Source organism: Hyaena hyaena, unplaced genomic scaffold (assembly GCF_003009895.1).
Source record: "Hyaena hyaena isolate Hyena2069 unplaced genomic scaffold, ASM300989v1 scaffold_231, whole genome shotgun sequence".
In the NCBI taxonomy this organism is placed as follows: Eukaryota; Metazoa; Chordata; class Mammalia; order Carnivora; family Hyaenidae; genus Hyaena; species Hyaena hyaena.
Genome location: NW_024080862.1, coordinates 1,605,686 through 1,627,630, shown reverse-complemented (window position 1 = coordinate 1,627,630; position 21,945 = coordinate 1,605,686). Strand labels below are relative to the sequence as shown.

At 46.6% G+C, this 21,945-nt stretch overlaps 1 protein-coding gene across 1 annotated transcript in view; it reads left to right on the top strand.

Annotated features, from left to right (window-relative positions):
- RFT1 (RFT1 homolog) overlaps positions 1–21,297 on the top strand; it is a 35,554-nt gene extending 14,257 nt beyond the window's left edge. The window contains exons 7-13 of the mRNA XM_039243596.1: positions 5,842–5,920; positions 8,938–8,988; positions 9,936–10,066; positions 11,198–11,342; positions 15,127–15,232; positions 20,113–20,362; positions 20,923–21,297. Coding sequence (XP_039099527.1) covers positions 5,842–5,920; positions 8,938–8,988; positions 9,936–10,066; positions 11,198–11,342; positions 15,127–15,232; positions 20,113–20,362; positions 20,923–21,090 — 930 coding nt within the window. The 3' untranslated portion in view covers positions 21,091–21,297. The remainder of the gene's footprint in view (positions 1–5,841; positions 5,921–8,937; positions 8,989–9,935; positions 10,067–11,197; positions 11,343–15,126; positions 15,233–20,112; positions 20,363–20,922) is intronic.
- The last annotated feature ends 648 nt before the right edge of the window (positions 21,298–21,945 follow it).

Sequence of the window (21,945 nt, the reverse complement as noted above, 5' to 3'; positions counted from 1 at the left end):
CAGTTTCCGTATCTGTCAGATGGGGATACTAAAAGTACCTTTCTCTTAAGGTGCTTGTGGGAACGGGATGAGACGCAGCATCTGAATACTTAATACCATGGCTGGCGGAGGTAGGTGTCCATAAGTGACAGGTGATACCGTGCTGCTGCTGCTCTGAGTAGGGTAGCGCCACCGGCACATCCTAACGAGGCAGACACCAACAGCATTGGGGTGGGAACCCAGTGGTTCAATCTGGCACTTGTCCAGAAAGCACCCAGGCTCATACTTCTGGACAGAAGTCTTGACCATGAGAAGGTGTGTGTCCCTGTTACACACAGTGGCGCTGTTCCTGCTGACAGAGCACAGTCCTGTGCCAGGTGCCGTCTGGGATACCGACATGTAAGAAGGTGATTGCTGGGCCTCAGGGAGCTTCTGTGCTTTTGGGAGGAAGTAAGTGCTGATGGGAAGCCTCCAGGACTCTCCAGACCTCAGGGTCCTTTTTTATTTATTTATTTATTTTAATGTTTTATTTATTTTTGAGAGAGAGAGGCAGGGACACCTGGGTGGCTCAGTCGGTTAAGCCTCCGACTTCAGCTCAGGTCATGATCTCTTGGTTCGTGGGTTCGAGCCCTGCATCTGGCTCTGTGCTGACAGCTAGCTCAGAGCCTGGAGCCTGCTTCAGATTCTGTGTCTCCCTCTCTCTCTGACCCTCCCCTGCTCAATGCTGTCTCTCTCTCTCTCCGAAATAAATTTAAAAATTTTTAAAAAAGAGGGGGGGGGCAGAGAGACAGAGAGAGAGAGAGAGAGCATGAGTGGGGGAGAAGCAGAGAGAGAGGGAGACACAGAACCAGAGCTGAAGTCCGACACTCAGCTGACTCAGCCACCCAAGCTCCTCTCAGGGGCTTTATTTTTTTATTTTTATTTTTTTAAATGTTTTATTTATTTCTGAGAGAGAGAGACAGCGTTGAGCAGGGGAGGGTCAGAGAGAGAGGGAGACACAGAATCAGAAGCTGGCTTCAGGCTCTGAGCTGGTTGTCAGATGCTGGGCTTGAACCCACGAACCGTGAGATTATGACCTGAGCCGAAGTCAGACACTTAACCGACTGAGCCACCCAGACGCCCCTCAGAGGCTTTATTTTTAAGGTGAAATAATTAGTCTGCAAAACCTGTGAGGCCCCCTTTGAAGACTTAAAGAATTGTGAAAGTATTTGAACTTCAACAAAGAACCGTTTATAATAACTGCCACTGACTGCATGCTTACTCTGAGTGGCACTATGCTAAATACTTTACATGGACTTGTGGGTTTATTTTTTTTTTAAGTTTTTTAAAAATGTTTTATTTATTTCTGACAGAGAGAGACAGCATGAGCATGGGAGGGTTAGAGAGAGGGAGACACAGAATCTGAAACAGGCTCCAGGCTCTGAGCTAGTTGTCAGCACAGAGCCCGACACGGTACTTGAACCCACGAACTGTGAGATCATGACCTGAGCTGAAGTCGGAGGCTTAACCAACTGAGCCACCCAGGCACCCCTGGACTTGTGTGTTTAAACCTCCTAATAACCCTATGAGATATTGTCTCCATTTCACAGATGAGAAAACTGAGGTTCAGAGTAGTTAAGTCCCCAAACCAAAATCACACATCTGATTTTGGACCCACTTCTCTCTAACTTGTGTCTGTGGACCAACCTTAGTCTGTGTGTTTAATCTCCCTGCTGTGTAGTCTTCCAAAAGAAATTGGTTTATTGTCCAAAGTAGTTACTTGTTGACTTCATGATTGGGAAAGTCTAGGTGGAACAATTCATTATTCAAGTTTATTTTTTTTTAAAGAGAGGAGTGAGCTGAATCTGAATGCAGTGGATGACTTTACCAGCAGCACCGTGTGCCTGCCTTCACTCTTGGAGCAGCTCTCTGCACTGTGGGTTCCCGCATACAGAGCTGGTCAATTCTACTCATAATCAATTTGACCAGATTTGGAGATTTATTTCCTGTACTTGTAGAATTCCATCTTCTCCAAAGAGACTTATTTAGCCTTAAAATAAATAGGCAATATTTCATATAATGGATGCCTTTAGATCTTTTCTATTTTTTGACACTTCTGAGTGCTTTCATATGAGAGATTTGCTAACATTTAAGAAAGGCTGAGGAACTTAACACAGCAAGTATGTCATAAGCAGTATTCTGTGTTAAGCACTGTACCAGGTGCCCTGAGTGGGGTCCCCGCCCTCAGAACTTGCATTGTGATGGCAAGGTAAGACGTGTACTCACCTAACCATTGCAAGATAGTGTGCGTGTAGTGTTAACAAAATAGAAGCACAGGGAAAGGACTGATGAACTCCATATAGGAGCATTGAGGAAGGCTTCTTGGAGGAAGCTACTTTTGAACTGGGGCTTGACATATGGGTGGACAGAGATGAATGGGCATGTGTGGTAGAAATGCTCATTTATGGCTGTGTGAAGAAGATGTTTGCTTGGGACGCATTATCTCCCCATCACTGTGTTGGCATTGGGATTGCAGAGGTGACTGGGGTACTTTGGTTTCCTCTCCCCTCCTCCACTGTCCAGCCAACCAGTTGGAGAGGAAACAGGTGGAAGGAGGTTGTGGCTTGCTGGGTGGCCTTGGTGCTATGGAGTGTGGGCTCGATTCAGGGGCAGCAGCACCTAACGAAAGGTTTGCGAACAGAGCCGTGATCCAGATGCCTGTGTTGAGGCACCTACATCTGTTTCAGATTTATCAGGTGTCTTGTTTTCTCTTATTCAGTCCTCATACCAGGAGATAGGACTCCTTATCCCATTTTGCATATGAGAAAACTGAGGCTTAGCACTAAGAAGTGGGGAGCTGCAGTTTGAGCCTCAGTCTCTGAGCTTGACTCCAAAGCCCGGACCCCTCAACAGAATGGGCTAGAGATTAGGTCGGAAGTGAAGCAGCTCACGAGGAGGCGGTGGCAGTTGTCCAGATGAGAAGCGATAAGGACAGTCGGAGGACATGTGAGCGTGAACACATCTGGGGCCGAGGCCGTAGCCCCATAGCAAGAGGGAGAGGAGAGGGTGCTGTGTGGGATGTGGAGGTGACTCGGAGACAAGACCGTGACTGCAGACTCCCCAGTGACTCTTGTCAGTGCGGGAGTACGTGGCTTCTGGACCATCCTAAGGCAGAAGAGTTTGGGAAGGGGAACAGTGACTCATATTAAAACATTGTGAGCCCCCAAGTTCAGATTGCAGGTATTCCCCTGTGGTTCTGCACGTTACCTTTTGCCATCCACGCCTCCATTTCTCCATCAGTACAGAAAGCAACGGAATGGCTTTTTCGTCAGGGGATTCCAGAGAAATGCACTGCCACATAGACCAGCTAAGCAATACCAACCTAGCTCTTGTGAAAGAGGCCTCTTTGACCTCCTCCCAAGTGACGTATCTGTTCTAGACAAAATGGTAAAAGCCCAAAGAATGTGCTCTTCTTTTCTCCCACTTCTCAGCAGAGACCACTGAGAAGAAACCCATTCTGATTAAATTTCCTGCCTCTGTGTCCTGAATGAGCATTTAGGAGATAGTAAGCAGTGGGACCATTCCTTCTAAACTTCTAAACTTTAAATTCCATTTAAATTGAAGGCATTAGGAGAATGGAATGCTTACGTGTGAGCTTTCAGGTCAAATGCACTGTCAAGATTTCACTCTGGTAAACAATCTTTTAGAGAGCTAAGTCATCTTCCCAAACCCGTTTACAACCTCCTGACACATAGGCTTCACAAAAGCCCATGGGCAGCTGTGACTGTTCGTTTCCTTTGAAAAGAGCATAGGCACTGCTGTGCAACCCCCCACCTTCCCACTCCCAGCCAAACAAGACCACCTGGAATTGGGGTGCTGGCGTGCTGCCTATGGCTCCCCTGGAGCTAAAGGAGGGATGGATCAGTGCTGTGGACGTATGGCTCGCAGTGCCCCCTAGTGGTGGTATGTGCTTTGGCGGTCTTTGTTCTCCGAAAAGGAGGTGCCCAATTCCCAGGATTGTACTCCTGGACTGGAGCTCCCCCTGCCATCTGCTCCAGGTCCAGGGATGCTCTGAGGGCAGCGTGGCTTGGGAGATTGAGGCCTGTCCTCACACCATCTAGAGAAAGGCTCTGAAACGAAGGGGTGAAGAGATTTGAAGCCTGAAATTGACCCTCGTTTTTAAGGGATGCTCTAGACTTCCTCTGTCCTGGACAGTGGCCACCTGCTGCATGTGGCTGCAGAGCCCTGGAAATCGAGATGGGCTGTAAGCGCACCATAAGCACCAGATTTCAAAGACTTAGTATTAAAAAGATAATTTGGGGGCACCTGGGTGGCTCAGTCAGTTGAGCATCCAACTTCGGCTCAGATCATGATTTCACGGTTCGTGGGTTCGAGCCTGGCATCGGGCTCTGTGCTGACAGCCAGCTCAGAGCCTGGTGCCTGCTTCTGATTCTGTGTCTCCCTCTCTCTCTGACCCTCCCCTGCTCATGCTGCCTCTCTCTCTCAGAAATAAATAAAACATTTTAAAAATTAAAAAAAAAAGATTATATGAAGTACCTCTAATATTTTTTTACATGTTGAAATGATAATATTTTGGGTTAAATAAAATATATTAAAATAATTTTATTTTTCTTTTCCTGTTCATCGTGGCTGCTATAAAATTTAAAACTATATGTTTAGCCTGCATTGTATTTCCACTGGACATCAATGCTCTACATAGATGGTCTTTGGGCTAAGGTCAGGGGCTCATGTGACTGGGACAGTCTCCACATCTCCCCTTGGGCCAACTTCCATAGCTGTAACTGATCTTTTGGAGAGGTGGAGTGGACGTGGCCTTTGTGATGCGCCCCTTTCCTCCCAAAGAGTCCCCTGAAATCCTCCTTTTCAAAGGCATTACTTTGAGTTCATAAGAATTTTTCTTTTTCTTTTTTTTTTTTTTTAATGTTTTTATTTCTGAGAGAGAGAGAGACAGATCCCACGAACCGTGAGATCATGACCTGAGCCGAAGTCGGAGGCTTAACCGACTGAGCCACCCAGGCACCCCCACAAGAATTTTTCAAAAGGCAGGTGTCTGAGATTAAGAACCTAACACCTAAACTGATCTCTGGGATCTCAGGATGCCTGAGAGAGAAGGGGGCCTCCAGAGGGACCTGAGGGAGATAGAAAGGACAAGTCACATCCAGCCAGCTGCCTCATTCCTCCATTTGGTGGTCAGCAATCTGGCCTTGAGACTGCCTGGCTCTTACAGGTTGAACTCTGCCCTTCCTAAGCATTTACTTCCTCTTTACCCTCCTTGTCCTTAGGAAATAGGCAGCTTGGTGCCTCCCTGGGGGGTTTTGGAAGAGCCATATCAGAAGTTTGGGTTTGTTTTTTCCTTCCCTCTGTCATAACAGTTTTGAGTGGTTTGACTGACCTGGGAAGCCTGGCTCCCTTTCGAAACACACAAGCAAAGCTTATATACTTTGTATAAAGGAACCCTTATAGCATTAAGATGTGGTGTGTATGGAGCAGAATTTGTTCTGCAGCTTGGCATGCTTCAGACATATCTCCAGGAGATAAAGGCCTGTGAGCTGCATGTTAGATATGGGCAGCTTGCCGTCTGTGCAACAAAAGGACAGCACAGTTCCTTAGTGGTCTCAGTGAAGAGCCTCTACAAGAGAGGCTCTTTCCACCTAGGACTTTGTCTTCATGTTTAGCAATGGAAACTCTTTGCCAGGATTTGTTGGATGCCTTCTGTGTGCTTAGCATTAAATGAAAAATTAGTGGGGACTCTTCAAATAGGGATTTAGGGACCAAAATGAGTTTCCCTCTCATTGTAGCATTATTATACTCTTAGACTTGCAATGCCTGGGAGCTTTTGCTATGTTTTGTTTTCTTTTCTAGGCTTTTGTAAATTGGAAAGAGGCTAAACTGACTTGGAGTTTTTTCAAACAGTCTTTCTTGAAGCAGATTTTGACAGAAGGTAAGTGAAAGGTCACTCTGAGCAGTCTGGACACCATAATATATATAAGTGAGGGAATTTCATAGAACTGCTGATTACGTAGACCCAGACCACTTGTTTTCTAAAGGCCCCTGTTCAGATGAACCTCAGAAATAGGAGCTTTTTAAATCAGGAGAGGGACAGTAACATTTACTCACTGATGGTCAGTGCCATTGTATAACTTCTGTGGTGTCCTACAATAATGAGGAACAACTTAATTTGAATCCAAAATCTCATTATCCTGTTCTGACTTTTTAGACACTTCTTTTGAATTTTTTTTTTTTTAATACTGGGTTTTCATCATTTTATTTTCTTAAACAATCAGAGTCACTCTTATAGTTTGGCCAGACTTCCAGCTTCTTAAAGCCTTCCAGTTTAACAGTGACCAAGCAGTGCAGGCAGAGGGCTGGCGCAGAGCTACACATACATCCAGATTTTCTGCGTGTGTGTTTTGGTTTATTTATGCCCAGCTATAGTTCAAAGAATGAGGTTGGAGGCAGCTGGAAGCCGGTAAAGGCAGTGGTTTCTCGGGGCACCTGGGTGGCTTAGTTGGTTAAGCGTCCGACTTTCGCTTAGGTCATGATCTCACGTTCGTGGGTTCGAGCCCCGCATCGGGCTCTGTGCTGACTGCCAGCTCGGAGCCTGGAGCCTGTTTCAGTCTGTGACTCCCTCTCTCTCTGACCCTCCCCTGCTCACGCTGTCTCTCTCTCTCCTAGAAATAATAAATTAAAAAAAAAAAAAAAAAAAAGGCAGTGGTTTCTCTACACATAAATGTCATATGTCTGTACATCCACATGTTTGTGACTGCACCTATTTTTTTTTAAGTCTTTTCAAAAGTTATCTTTTAATTATAAAAATAATATAACTTATAAAAGTTTTAGAAAATAGAAGAAAGTTCCCTATAATTCTAGCATTCTAATATAACTATCATTATTGTTATCTCATTATTTTTCTTTTCCCCCATCTTTATTTTTTTTTAATTATGCTTCCAAAGGGAAGTAGCTCCCCTGAGCCCACTTTCACCATCTGTGAGTTAAGGCATAGAAACAGGAGGGTTCAGAGGGCTCTTGAGCCTTGACAGTACTTATTTCTGGCCTGACTCTGTAACGCTGCCATTACCAAAGTGAAACTCACTCACAAGACTTCTGGGAGACGTAAGGTCAGAAGCCTTTGGAGAGCTGAGTGCAGGTGCCTTACCTCTGTGTTTCTTGGGAGCAGGATGTGCCGTTCACCCACCATCTCCCCAGAACCCTGCTGGGGCTAATTGTGATCAGTGTTCAACAAATCCTTCTTGATAAAGAAAGGTATCTGTAGTGAAATTGTATATTGTGATAGTTCACATAGTTAGAGCAGGAAAATCAGTGGAGGGAGTTTGGAAAGGGAGTTTGCTTTTACGTACTTTCTTTTCCTCCCAGAGTTTTGAGAGCAGTTGAAATGAGTTAAGGAATGGATCCTGTCCGAGCAGCGGCCTGGTTGTCTGGATTGCAGTGGCCGGGCATGTGTTGGTGGCAGCAGGTGTTAGTTAGCCAGGCCTGCACGTGGTGCCGAATGCTTGCTCACTCCACAGTTGGGTCGCCCTGGCCTGAGTGGCACAGGGCTGTTAGGAACCTCTCAGGGCTCCCATCTTCATGGCTGTGAAACAAAGAAGTGGCTGGACAAGGACCACCCCCACAAGGCTCTTTTTATCTAAAAACTACGACTCTAAACAAAGTTGAAATCATTCATTGTAATAGCAAAAATATATATGCTGTTACCTTCTGCCCCCACATTTCCTGAACACTGTGTGCCAGGTGCTGAGAATACACAGATGAATGAGTTACAGGCCACAGCCTCAAGGAGCTCATTCTCTCACCAGAGACACAAACATTTGTGTGGTTAGCTTCGAACCGGGGCTGTGAGAGCTATACTTGGAAACATTAGCTCTTTCGAGTGCCCTTGCACTTCCTGGAGCTCTGCTAGGAAACCAGGGACAGCAAGCTGGGGGAGATGTGGTTCCTGCCCCCAAGGAGCTTATAGAGTTGGGAAGGAGAAACCAGTTGTGCCAGAACACATAGAGGTTCCTGTGGAAAAGCCAGTCTCGGTGGGCAGCATGCTTAGAGCCGAGGCTGAGAGCAGGAGGGGCCCAGCCTGAAGCAGAGCAGCTGGAGGGGCTCAAACCTGGTGGGGTGAAGCAGAGGATGACCATGTGATGGTAGGTGGGGATGAGGTTGGTGAAGGAAAGGCAAAAAGATAGCCTGGGGTCAATTTACAAAAGGCCTCAGAGCCTGGACTTTCTGTAAACATAAAGAGCCATTTAAAGGTGTGAAAGCAGGGAGTCGCCTTAAGATCTGTATTTGCAGAAGCTGGGACTGTTCACAGTGAGAATGGATCAGAGCAGCGCAGAGACATGGATAGGAGCTAGCGATGGCCCATGGTCCTGTGCACCGAGTCTGAGAGGGTGCAGGGAGGACCGAAGGGAGACTTGAGAGAAGGTCCTCACCGCTTCTGGTCTCTGAGTATCACTTTCCTTTTTGAGCAAGTTGCTAGGAGGTGAGAACTTGCCCTTTACGGCTGTGGGCACTGCTCAGAGCTCCGTCCATCCACAGTGGGCCACGCAAGGAGGGCACTTGGTGCTGTGCACATAATTATGGACCTTTCATTTCACAGAGCATATACTTCAAATTTGGAACATTTTTATTGTTAACATTTTAGTAATCCTACCCTTCCACCTTTTTTAAAGTTATTAGACTGGTTTTATTGATTTTGTTTTTGTTTTTAATTTGACTGGTTTGGAGATTTGCTGTCAATAAATCCCCCATCATTTGCCCAGTTGTTACTGTCTTGAGATTATGGGTGGATCTTATTTGAAATCAACATTAGGACCAGGTCTTTAACTGACTGTATAATTTCTCTCCTTTGAGGGTATTTGCCAGCTGGAAAGTTAATAGTCGATAAGAGAAAAGGAAACAAGAAAGTAACGTGCTCTTGCAATGCTAATTATTTTGCTTTTCTGTTTGTAGGCGAGCGATATGTAATGACCTTTTTGAACGTGTTAAATTTTGGCGATCAGGGTAAGATGAAATTCTGTCATGAACACTGTTAATAGATAATTTGTAAGTTTTTTTCTGAAGTTTTAATACATTTAATGAAAAATAAACCCAATGATTATAAAAGACGAAGATTGTAAAAAAAAAAAAAAAAAATGATTCCTAAAGATTGAAAGTTGTTGGTCTCTGTAAATACATGCAGTGTACTGACTGCTGCCTCTCGTGTGACTCGGGTGGCAGGTCCTCTGTTGAGACGCCCTGGTTCCCGCAGAGCTCTGGTGCTGTTCGGGGTTCGGGGGTGCGGAGAGCAAAGGGAGCTTGCCGTCACAATCACAGATCTGCCCTGTGATCGTGTGGCTGATAGGTCTCAACATTTTCTTCATATTTATTTTTGACTATAATCCTGAAGTAGTGGGAAGAAAAATTTTTATTTTTTTTATTTTTTATTTTTTTTAAATATTTTTATTTATTTCTAGGAGAGAGAGAGAGAGACAGTGTGAGCAGGGGAGGGTCAGAGAGAGAGGGAGACACAGATTTTGAATTAGGCTTCAGGCTCTGAGCTGGCAGTCAGCACAGAGCCTGACGCGGGGCTTGAACCCACGAACCGCGAGATCATGACCCAAGCGAAAGTCGGATGCTTAACCGACTAAGCCACCCAGGCGCCCCAAGGGAAGAAAAATTTTTAAAAATCAACTTGGCATTAATGATTGTTATAAAAAAGTGCCGGAGCTGGAAATATCCTGTCTTGACCGTGTCAGTGTCCGTGTCCCTGCTGTGGTGCCGTGCCCTGCTCTCACAAAATGTTACTCTTCGGGAAACTGGGTAATGGAGCTGTTATTTCTTAAAACTACATGTGGATCTATTATTACCTCAAAAAGTTCAATTAAATTAGAAAAAAAATGTTAATGGTGCCTTGAAAATTCAAATCGGAAAACCAGTAAGATTGTTGTTTCTTCTTTTTTGTCTTGTAGGTGTGTACGATATAGTGAATAATCTCGGCTCCCTTGTGGCAAGATTAATTTTCCAGCCGATAGAGGAGAGTTTTTACATATTTTTCGCCAAGGTGCTGGAGAGAGGAAAGGATGCCACCCTTCAGAAGCAGGTAGTCTTGGTTCTTAGGTCATTGTCTCTCCCGTGAATTCTCCAATAGCAGGATAAACAGACTGAAATGTGGAGCAGCCAGTTTCCCTTCTGTTTGATCTGAAATTTCCTTCTAGATTTCATTTTTCCATCACCTTCTGAATGATGGCAGGACTCTGAGCTCACTTCTTTTGAAGTCTCCTCTCTTTGCCCTGCCTGGCCCCTCCCTTCTCATTCTTAGTCCTGTGTAAGCTCACTCTTGATCCACCCTCTCAGAACTCTTGCAGCATCCCCAGTGCAGTGCATACCCCTCCCCCGGTCTAGGCTTAGCTGGAAGAATTAAGGTTGCCTCCTCCATCCTCACATCCTCAAGAACTACAGGTGAGCTGAAGGATGCAGAGTCTGGGGCAAGGCTCCCATAGGGCGTGGGGAGGAGAGGATGTGGTCATTTGGTGTCACTCACCACACCAGTTGTTGAAGCTTCTTAAGGACCGTGAAGTGCCCAGAGCTACACTCTTACCATGAGCATATACATGTTCCTAGTGATAAATAACAGAAGAGATTTTAATCCAGGCGTATTTGGTTGTCGCAACTTCCCTTTTTCTAAAACCATCGAAAATGTCTGACTTATCTTAGAATTGAAAGGAAGCTAAGTCACGCTCTTACGTGTCTTAGAAGACATTTGCAAGATGCAGTCTATGCACGATATCTCAAATAAACTATTCTGGTTCTCAGTAAATTTAAGAATATTTTCCTAAGCATACTTTGACAGGAACATTAGGATTTGGAGACATTTGTCGGGAGAAGCATACGGACAAAGCTAGCCTGCTAGCAATGTAAAAACTTGCTGTCCATTTAAAAATAAATATCAGAGAGGAAAGTGAATGTTCCCTAAGCAATCTTTGACATAACTTACCCTGACTGAGTTAAAAAACCCAGCCTCCCCTGAACTACCTAAGGAGGCACAGATTGTCTTTTTTTCCTTCATTTCCTTCGTGCTAATTGACATGGAAACAGCACCGGCTGCAGAAAAATAGCGACGCCTCTCAGCAGGTAAACGAGTGATCTGTAAGACAGCGAAGAGAGGAGGCCAGATGTGAAGTTGTTCTTGAGCTCATGATTTCCCTCTCCCTTCCCTCTCCCCGTGACCCAGGAGGACATGGCTGTGGCCGCCACGGTGTTGGAGTCACTGCTCAAGCTGGCCCTGCTGGCCGGCCTGACCATCACCATCTTCGGCTTTGCCTATTCTCAGCTGGCTTTGGATCTCTATGGAGGGGTCATGCTTAGCTCTGGATCAGGTATGCGCAAGAGTTTTGCCAGATTCATTCTAATTTCTGAGCAGAAATAGAAGAGTCTTAAGAAATTCAAAAACTTGCACACATACAGGTTGATACCTGTCTGTATAGGAGATGTTGTCAGCGGCTGGAGCTCTGAGGCCGTTCCCCTCACACAAGGTCAGAAACAGCTGGGTACCGTTAGGGGGCTTTGGCACCAGATCAGTCAGTCCCCCAACTTCACTTAGAGAAGCCATTATGAATCCTTGGCTTTCCTCCCAGGCTTAAGATGTGTTTTGCTGGGCGCTTCCCTGTGCACCCTCTCGGATGAGGGAGGAAGGCAGAAGCAGGCTCTAATGAGTCTCCACTTGATACTAACCACATCTGAAGGTAGTAAATGCCACATAAATCTCATGGCCTGATGCATGAGAGCCTTGGAAGGATAACTCAGAGCCATTTGCAGAGAATAAAATTGATCTCGGCAAGTAAAATGGTATATTTAATCCAGTGACTCTTGGTTTTTGAAGGACAAAATTATCGAACGTGTCTAACTTTGAAACACCTAGTGTCCAGGCCACAGCACTTGCTAGGCCCTGGGGGACTTAGCAATTTCAAAATGTGCTGGGCCACAGGCTGGCAGCCCACTTGCAGTGTTTCATCCTGGGTTCAGCAAAGAGGTTTCAGTTCCTCAGGTCACTCGACAAGAACTGTGGGGTCTTCTCTCTGCTACCCCATCTCAGTGTAAAGTGCTTTGTCAGATGCTGTTTTACAAGTTCACCGGCATGTTTTGGTCTCCACTACAATGGGCCCAAACTTTAGGTATTAGGGGAGGAGGGGCCACGTTTCTACACGAGAGCAAAGGTCATTAAGTTTGGAGAAACACCTGCTGTGAACCCAGTGAGGTGGTTTGCAGCTCCCTGGGCTTGTGCTGTGAGATGTGGGTTTCAGTCGCACAGGCAGGGAGGCCTCATTAGGAAGCCGTTAATATAAGTCGGTGTGCAGAGATGAGGGGCTCGACTATTTCACAGTAGCAGGGCCTCCTTAAAAAAGGTAATCACCTGGGGTGCCTGGGTAGCTCAGTCAGTTAAGCATCCAACTTCGGCTCAGGTCATGATCTCATGGTTCATGGGTTCGAGCCCCGCATCAGGCTCTGTGCTGACAGCTAGCTCAGAGCCTGGAGCTGTTTCAGATTCTGTATCTCCCTCTTTCTCTGACCCTCCCCTGCTCACACTGTCTCTATCCATTTCTCATTAAAAAAAAAAAAGTAATCACCAAGGAACAGCTTTTATTGTAATGAAATCGCAGGACATTTTCATGAGGAGAAGGCTGTCCCATCAATACAGTGTTCACCTGGTGGAGTAATTAGTCATAGAAGATACAGGAAGAGTCTGCTGTGATTGTGTAGCCCTTTGGCTCAAGTGAGAGGCTGGTGACAGTTTCCAGCATTGATAATAGATTTATCAGTTAAAAGGGTCAGTGTTAGTTGATTTCTGATGTAATAAATTCTGTTTCTAGTGGCTTATGTCAAAGTCATTAATAATTTTAGATTCAACATGATGAACACTGAGTAATATGTAGAATTGTTGAATCACTGTATTGTACACCTGAAACAAATACAACACTGTTAAAAAATTATAATTTTAGATTAAAAAAGATGTTCCTTTGGTATCTTCAGAAATAGGAGAGTCTTAAGAATTGTCTGGATTCTCAGTCTCTGAAAACAGTGTGCTGTTTGGTGAATCAGGACTGTTGTCATCTCCTGCCTGGCCCAGGGTTCCATCAGTGCCACTGTCCCAACAAGGTCTCTTAGCATTTTTCTCCTCGTGGTAGCTGTCTCTCACATTGACCAAACTTCCAGCGCTCTCTAACACCAATGGTGGCTTCTGGTAGTACGTCCCCAACCTTGGCCCCTGCTGGCTTTCCTTCTCTCATCTCCATGCCACCCTCATCTCCTTGCTCTGCTCCTGACTCTTTGGACTAGTGCTGTGGATCTGAATGCCTTTCCTGTGCCAGAAAACATGAGCACTGTTTTTCTTTGAGTGGCTAAGTTATTGAGGCCTAATTTACATAAAGTAAAATTCTGTACTCTTAAAGTACAATTTGATGAGTTTTGACAAATACATACACCTATATAACCAACATCTTGGTTGAGATATACAACGGTTCCATTACCCCAGAAAGTTCTCTCAGTATCCTTTCCAGTCATCTGCCTCCCTCAGAGGCAACCACTGTTCTGATTTCTATCACTGTAGATTAGTGCTTTTTAAAAAATGTTTATTTTTGAAAGAGAGAGAGAGGAGGGGAGGGGCAGAGAGAGAGGGAGACAGAGGATCTGAAGCAGGCTCTTGCTGTCAGTGCAGAGCCCAATACGGGACTTGAACCCACAAACTGTGAGATCATGCAATCAGCTGTGCCACCCAGGCGCCATAGTATTGCTTTTAAAAGGGACTTCATACAAATGAAATCACCTAGGGACGCCTGGGTGGCTCAGTTGGTTAAACACCCAACTTTAGCTCAGGTCGTGATCTCACAGTTCATGAGTTTGAGCCCCACATTGGGCTCTCTGCTGTCAGCACGAAGCCCACTTTGAATCCTCCGTCCCCCTCTCTTTCTGCCCCCCTACTCATTGTCTCTCTCTCTCAAAAATAAACATTTAAAAATAAATAGGAATTTTAAAAAAGTAAATGAAATCATAAAGCATGGACACTTCTTTCCCTCAATATACAGTTTTGGGGATTCATCCATGTTTTTACATGAATCAGTAGTTTTTTTCTCTTTGATTGCTTCTCTGAGAAGATTCCTTTATATGGATGGCCCACAGTTTATTCTTTGTCTTGTTGATGGTCAGTTTGGGCTATTACGAGTAAAACTGCTATGGATGTTTTTGTACAAGGGGTTTTGTGAACACGTACATTTATTTCTGTTGGATAGATATTTATGAGTGGAATTGCTGGGTCATAGGTTGTTCTATTAGAAGTTGCTTGGCTGCGGGGCGCCTGGGTGGCTCAGTCAGTTGAGCATCTGATTTCAGCTCAGGTCATGATCTCACGGCTGGTGGGTTCAAGTCTCATGTTGCTCTGTGCTGACAGCTCAGAGCCTGGAGCCTGCTTCGGATTCTGTGTCTCCCTCTCTCTCTACCTCTCCCCTGCTCATGCACATGTGTGTGCGCACATGTGCGCTTCCTCTCTCTAAAAAAAAAAAAAAAAATTAAAAAAAAAAAAAGTTGCTTGGCTGCCTCTTGGCAATGGCCCTCCTAAAAGAGGGGATCAATTCCATTTTTAAGGCTCCCAGTCTTTTGTCAGCAGATTTTTCCAAAGCGTGTTAGTTAGCTATAGAACATCACTATGTTTTAGAAGAAAATAACATGATAGTAACTCCAATTTGCCCTGCAGATTTGTGGAGGTGTTCTGTCTCTCGTTTTCTGCCGCTCCCGAGCCCTGGGCTTCTCCCCAATGTCTTTTGTTCAGGACCTGTTCAGCCGAGGTTCTCGTGCATGCAGGGCCACTAGTGGCCTTGAGTGCTCAAACCAGCAGACCTCTGTGCAGATTTACAAAGTGAACTGCTTCCTGGCCAGATGAGAATGTAGTTGTTAAGAGAGATTTGTAGGCTTAATCTTAATTGCTCTTTCATTTTGAGCTGTTTATTTTAAGCAGTGCCATGGAATACTGGGAGGCCTTCCAGATAGTCAAGGCCATAGGCTCGAGCACGTGTCCGCCGTCGACGGTACCGGCAGGGCTCCTGAGCCAGTTCTGGGACATGTGGGCCTTCCGTATGGGCTCTGGAGTCTCGCTGGGCTGTTTCCCCATAGGTCCTGTTTTGCTGCGTTCCTACTGTGTCTACGTCCTCCTGCTTGCCGTCAACGGAGTGACCGAGTGCTTCACGTTTGCTGCCATGAGCAAAGAGGAGGTCGACAGGTAGGTAACCTGAAAGACCCACCTCTAATCACGGCCTTCGGGCAAGTTGCAGTGACTTGCACTTCCTGCAGAGCAGAGCCCGCACAGCACTTCCTGCAGAGGTAGCGCCTAGCACTAGCGTGCCGCCGTGCCCGGGCTCTCCCGTGGCTGCGCACGCACCATCCGGCTAGTCCCCCCACGCACGGCCGGGGGCAGCAACCGCCCTTCGCCTCCCTTTGGAGGAGGAAGAAATCTGGGCCCACAGGGCAGTGTTGGTCCAGGTTTGCAGAGACAGGCGCAGGACCAGCTCTGCTCCCCCACCGCCTTGCCCAGCAGCCCCGTGTGTTACCTTGGAAGCTTCTTCAGGGTGCAGAGTCCTCCACCTGAGACTGATTTGTAGGCCTTGGAGAAACTCAGGGGTGTGTGACCTCTTTCCTCAGAGAAAGGCCCAAGTGCACATACCCATTTGCCAGCTTTTTCCCATCCATTGACCCCAGATCAGGACCTCTGCTCCGGAGCTTCACACTCGTTCTTAACACTGATCCTCAGTCAGGATGCCCCGTGGAGCTTGTTAGATGTGCAGATTCCTGTCCGCTCTTCTTCCTCCACTCACTCCTGGCACACTTACAAAACCAGCGGCCTCCCGGCATATGTTTTTTTAAAAGCTCCTCAGTGATTCTGACACGAACTCCTAGTTTAGAGCTCCCGACCCTCACGCAGCATCATTCATCTCCTGTGTCCCAGATGCCAGAAGCAGCATAGCAGAATCCAAAGGCCTCACTACAGGACCAGGTTGAGAAGGGTAAAACTGATAGGGGAAAAGGGAAAGATGGCAGAGGGGTGGGTGCAGGTAATGAGGCAAGTGGTCCTGGTGATTCCCTTGTCCCCTGAGGCCTGGGTCCCTTGTGGGAGGTCTTGTACTGCCTCTCCAAGGCCTTGAGCACCATCAGAAGCCCTGAGGCCCAGTGGTGGAGGTGGGACAAGAAAACACAGCTGAGACTCCGGGAACCGGCCTCTAGTTCACAGCAGCCTCTCTACGCTGCAGGATGCAGAGTCCTCTCTGTGCTTCCAGCCTGGGGCTGTCTCACAGGGAAGCTTGGCGACCTTGCCATCCTGCAGTTGAGAACTGGAGCCCAGGGCGGCATCTTAGCCCGGCCCCCCCAGAGTCCCCTAGGAATTCCAGCCCCGCCTAGATCAACTGAATTAGCACATAAGAGGCTGGGGCCCGGGAGTCTTTCATCACATAGCTCTGGGAGATTTCTGATGGATGGCTACTGCCTTAGGAACCACTGGCCCAGGCCAGCTTCTTAGTAAACACTACAGTGAGCACTGTGACCCTCTACATATTAGGTAGACATGACTGAGTGAAGCCTTCACAAAACAGTAAATACCCCAGTTATGTGCAGGACCCACTGATAGTTCTTAATTCTGTTAGATTTCATTTTTCAAACTGCCATGTCATGACCCACTAAACTGATTTCCCAGCCTACTTTTAAGTACAACCTGCAGTTTTCAAATACTGGTCCCGATAGGGTTTTTACTTCAGATAGTTTAATGTGTAGTGATAAAACTACTCAGAGTCCATCCTCCTCACCCTCTGTTTCCCCATGGATGAAAAAGTCTATTTAAGTTTAATTTTGAAATATTGTGTTTTTATTTAAAAGGTGCTTCAAACGTGAAATAATTTTTAGATATAATGTAAAATCTATTAAATGAGGCACTGGACTGCAGTGGAAAGAGCTCTGGACTAGGAATCTATCTCTTTGGAAGGAATTTTGTTAGAATAATTTCAGCATTAGTGTTGAGGGGGAGAGTCAGCACTAAACCTGCTTAAGATGTTAAAATGTATCTTACAATCAAATCCTGAGGGAATATAGACAGTGGCTGGCTGCTTTCTTTCCTCTTACATTGCAATGAACCAAAAGAAACAGCTTTCTAAGTTCGTTGTGATGGGATTTTGATGATATATAAACATCTGGAAAATTATTTTCATGGTATTAGTAGTCAGCATAGAGACAAGACAGAACCAGAGCGCCTTCGAATGCAGTTCTCATCTGTGGCAGCGCACTTCCCCTAAGAGTGAAGTGTGTTCTTCCTGCGGGGATTAAACCCCGCAGCTGGTTCTGCCCGGGCCATGGCCCAGCCCCCAGCCCTTGCGTGAGCGCATGGCCCCCGGCCTCATCACAGACTGTGGCTTTGTTATCTCTGTGAACTTAACAAGACGCAGAACTCCAGTAAGGATCTTATAGTGGGATGGGGCAGCTCAGTTCAATGTTATGTTTGATTTACATTGAGCGTTTTAGATTCTGAATTGGAAAAAAAAAATCCTGTATTGATAAAGTCCTGGGCTTTTACTTAAAACTTTAATCCCTGTTTTTCTAAATTAAAATAGGGCATTTGATGTTGGACCTGGAATATTAGAACATCCTTTGAATTCCAAGTTGCTTTTTTGTTAATAACCTCATAATGTATATGAACTCTGATTAATAGCTTTTTCATCTGCCCTGTTGAAGAATTTTTGTTCTGTTTTGTTAAGGAGCTCTCCATTTTTTTTCATTTGGCAAATGCTGCTTGAGCATTTACTCTCTTAATAGGCACCGTGTTAAGCTCTGGGAATACAGCAATGAAGAGACAGATGAGATCTCTGCTCTCCTGAAGCTGACAGTGGGGGAGGCAGACAGCAGACACGCAAATAAATAAGGAAATCCCATGCAGCTCAGATAACTACAACAGGGTTGTGCAGAGAGAGTGGGGCTCTTTTGGACAGGAGGCCCCCCTGAGGAGGCGGCATTTAGCCTGAGGCTGGGGGGCCAAGCAGAGTCTGCCGTACAAAGATGGGGCAGAGCCTGTCAGGCACAGGGAATAGGGACACAAAGGCCCAAGACTGACGGCTCCTTTGTCTGATTTCTTGGCCCTTGAATGTCCAGCATAGAGCTGGACTCCATAATTGTTGAGTAAAGGATGAGTGCCGTCTTCTCCTGTTGGCTCACGAGAGGGCCTGGTGCCGTCCTTTTCACGGCTGTGGAGGCCACGTTGATGGCTGTGCCTTGATGTGCTCAACCAGTGCCCACGGGGGGACACTGCAGCTGCTGCCACAGTCCACATTCTTGACCATCTCTCTCTTTATAAGCATGATTTTAAGCCTACTATTTTCTTGGGCCCATGAAGAAAATCAGCATTCACAAAGAATTTACTTCATGTTAACCAAACCTTATAGAATAGTCATTATTGTCACTAATTTTGAATTGATTTAAAAAGCAGTATTTTAACTGCATCTTTAAATTTTCCTTTTTTTCCTGAAGTGGATTATGCCTTTAAGGCTCTAGACTTGTGGGTTCTGGAAATTTCGACAGCTGCAGAGCCGTCTTCTGATGTTGAAAAACAGTGGACCCTTATCATTAGCTTTTCCCAGTGGCCGCACCAAAGAAGCCACACTGTTGAATTCATTCCTGCTTGGAGTAGCTACTGGTTTCATTCATTATTGACATTTTACTTGGAGTTGGGTGAGGATGACTTTGAAAGTTTTGGAATCTCTTGCCTCAACTCCGAGGATTCGTGTAGACTTGTCTGAGATATCTTCTGGGAGAAAAAAAAAAAAAAAAAGATTATATAGATCTACCTCTTTTTGGAAAAGATGTCATGTAACTGGTCTATGACGGTCCCCACTTTCAGTGGCTTGTTATGAAGTTGGCCATTCTGATCATTGATCAGTAGTTACTGAAAAGTACACCTCCCCTCCCCTGTTGGAGGAGGAGGTGTGTGTGTGTGTGTGTGTGTGTGTGTGTGTGTGTGTGTAGTATTCTTGTCACCTCTTCTGATAAAGTATATCTCCATAGCCCCTTGGGCTTGGTAAGCCTGAGAACCAGTACATGGGCATTCAGCAGATATAGTGGCTTTCTTACCGCGCCTTGTGTGCTGAACCTGAGTGGCCTGTGAGGTGTCCTAACCCAGTAGACCTAGCTGTAGGCCTAGTGGATTGGTTCCCTCAACAACTATGTACCTAGAATGCCTGCTGCTCGCTAGGCAGAAACCAGATGCTGGAGAGGTTTGTTGATGACTGTACAAGCCTTTTGGAAGACTACAGCAGCTCTTATCTTTGCTAAGACTCAGTGGCCCTAGCTGAGACCTCAAGGTAACTAAGCTTCATGCTGCTTGAAGCCAGAGAAGTGGAAGGGCAGCGTAGTCCATCCAGTCAGGAATCCAGAGAGCTCTGGCGACATGAAGAGCAGAGGGAAGGATGAGAACACTGCAGTGATTCAGGCCTTGCTCCCTGTGTGTTTGTCATTTTGGAGGCTGATCACAGGTCCCTTGTGGGTAAGGTCCCCTGGCTAAGGTCACAGGGCTTCTGCATTTCCCAAGGGAAGTGGTATTCGTTTCCCTAAGTGTAGGGCCCAGAGTCAGGTCACTCCTTAAGCAAATTACTCAGCCTCTTTGTGTCTGGTTTCCTTGTCCATAGAATGCATCGAAGCCTCAGAGCAAGGGCCACGTGTGTTCACTCACCAGCATATCCCCGCACCCCTCACAGTGTCTGCCACAGAGCTTGCGTTCATATATCATTACTACCCTGTCATATTCTTTGTGCCTCACATTGAAGACTTGGGCTGAACAGGATTTTTACGTGTTTTGATCACGACGTGTCACTTAAGCTAATCACTTGTCCTTAAAAACCATAAATATCTTAAATTGTTCATTTTCTTACTCTTCTATTCAGTGAGTGAGGGGGGTGGGACCGTGACATTTCCATGCTATCCATATAGCGTTCACAGTTACAAAAACCAGCTGGGTCATGGCAACTCGGAGGCACTTTATGTGACCTCATGTTCACAGCCACTTGTTTTGGAGCCGTCTTGTCTTGGGACAACATACCCACTGCCCCGCTTTGCTTGTCTCCCTCTCCGCAGGTACAGTTTCACAATGCTGGCCCTGTCCTCTTCATTCCTGATGTTAGCCTACCTCCTGACCCAGTGGTGTGGCAGTGTGGGTTTCATCTTGGCCAACTGCTTTAACATGGGCATTCGGATCACACAGAGCCTTTGCTTCATCTACCGCTACTACCGGAAGAGCCCTCACAGGCCCCTGGCAGGCCTGCACCTGTCACCAGCCCTCCTCGGAGCATTCGCCCTCAGTGGTGGGATTACTGCTGTTTCTGAGGTGAGAGTCCCGGCAGCCTTCACGCTACATGATTTTGCAGGCTGCCCGCTGTCCCTTGCTCTAGGCTCCCCCTTCCTGCTCTTCCTGAACCAGCTGGGCAAGTGCAGTACAACCTTGGTTTGCGAGCATAATTCATTCCAGAAACATCCTTGTAATCCAAAGCACTTATATTAAAGCAAATTTCAAGAACCATTAGCTCAGTTGTGATCATGTGACATTCGTTGTCACATACTAGTCGTTTTGTAAGTCATAGCTTGTTTATCAAGTTAACATGCATTAGAAATGTTTGCTCGTCTTGCGAACACTCGCCGAACAAATTACAATCCAGGGTTCTACTGTATTTGCCACCCCGTCCCCTAAGCCTCGGGGATAGCATCTTATGATACATGTGGCCAACCAGTGTTACCAGTGAGAACAGAGAAGCCCCCCTCGGCATGCGGTTGTTACCCCTTTTACCTGACCTGAAGCTGGAATAGTAGGGCCTCCGCTTTCCCTGGCCGACCCCAGAGGAAGGTCGTGTGGATGGCGGGCCAGGCGATGACCATGGTTTCTTTCCACAGGTGTGGCTCTGCTGTGAGCAGGGCTGGCTGGCCAGGCTGGCGCACGTTGCCGTGGGGGCCCTTTGCTTGGGAATGACTGTTGGGACAGCGCTCCTCACAGAGACCAAGCTGATCCACTTTGTTAGGACTCAGTTAGGTGTGTCCAGACTGGCTCACAAAACCTCGTGACTTCAGAGGCATGGACACCTGTGGCACCCAGACCAGCCGGGGTTTTGTGGGTGCAGAAGGGCCCTATCAAAGGTCTGCAGTGGAGTAGGACCCACCCAGGCAGGTGACACGTCAGAGAGCCGCCGGACTGAACGCCATCCGTTCGAAGCCTCCCACGGGAAGGAGCTCCGGTTCTAAGGGAAGACCAAAAAGCTCTTTTAAAATCGATACATTGTTTTTGTCACCAGTTTGTTCTAATCAGTATTTTTTCTTTTGATTAATGTATTCCTTTCCGGTGTGATTGACCTAAGGCGTTACACACACCAACAAACTATCTCCTGGATATTACAGTTAACAACCTGGCCCGGAAACAGATGTAGCCACTTTACCCTTCACGGGAACCTGGAACTTACTGCGTAAAAGCAGGAAGGAGACCTGATGTTATGCACTGAGTTGGAACAGAGGTGGCCCTGGAGTTGTGGCTTTCTCCATGTCAGCACTGTGGTCTGGGTTTTTAGGGAGGGAAAACGCGTACCTCAGTGAGAAGTCCAAGAAATGAAAACGCAGGCTACACTTCCCAGAGTTAGCTAGGGGGAGCCTTGTACCTCGTCTTAGCTGCTGAGTACCCCGGACCATGTGCTTTCCCACCTCGACGTAGGCTGGCTCGAGACCACGGCCTGGCCACCTGCAGGGAAGCCCTGAAGGAAGCGGGGAGCCAGCATGAGCTCCTGAAGGGAGCATTGCGCTCGTGGAGACCGCACAGGCGGCAGCTGAAGCGGAAGTGAGGTATTTTTTCCCTCAGAACAAAACAGGCACTTTCTGTGTGGCAAGCCCCTTCCCCCGACGCATTGCTGGCAGCACTGCTCAGTAACCCTG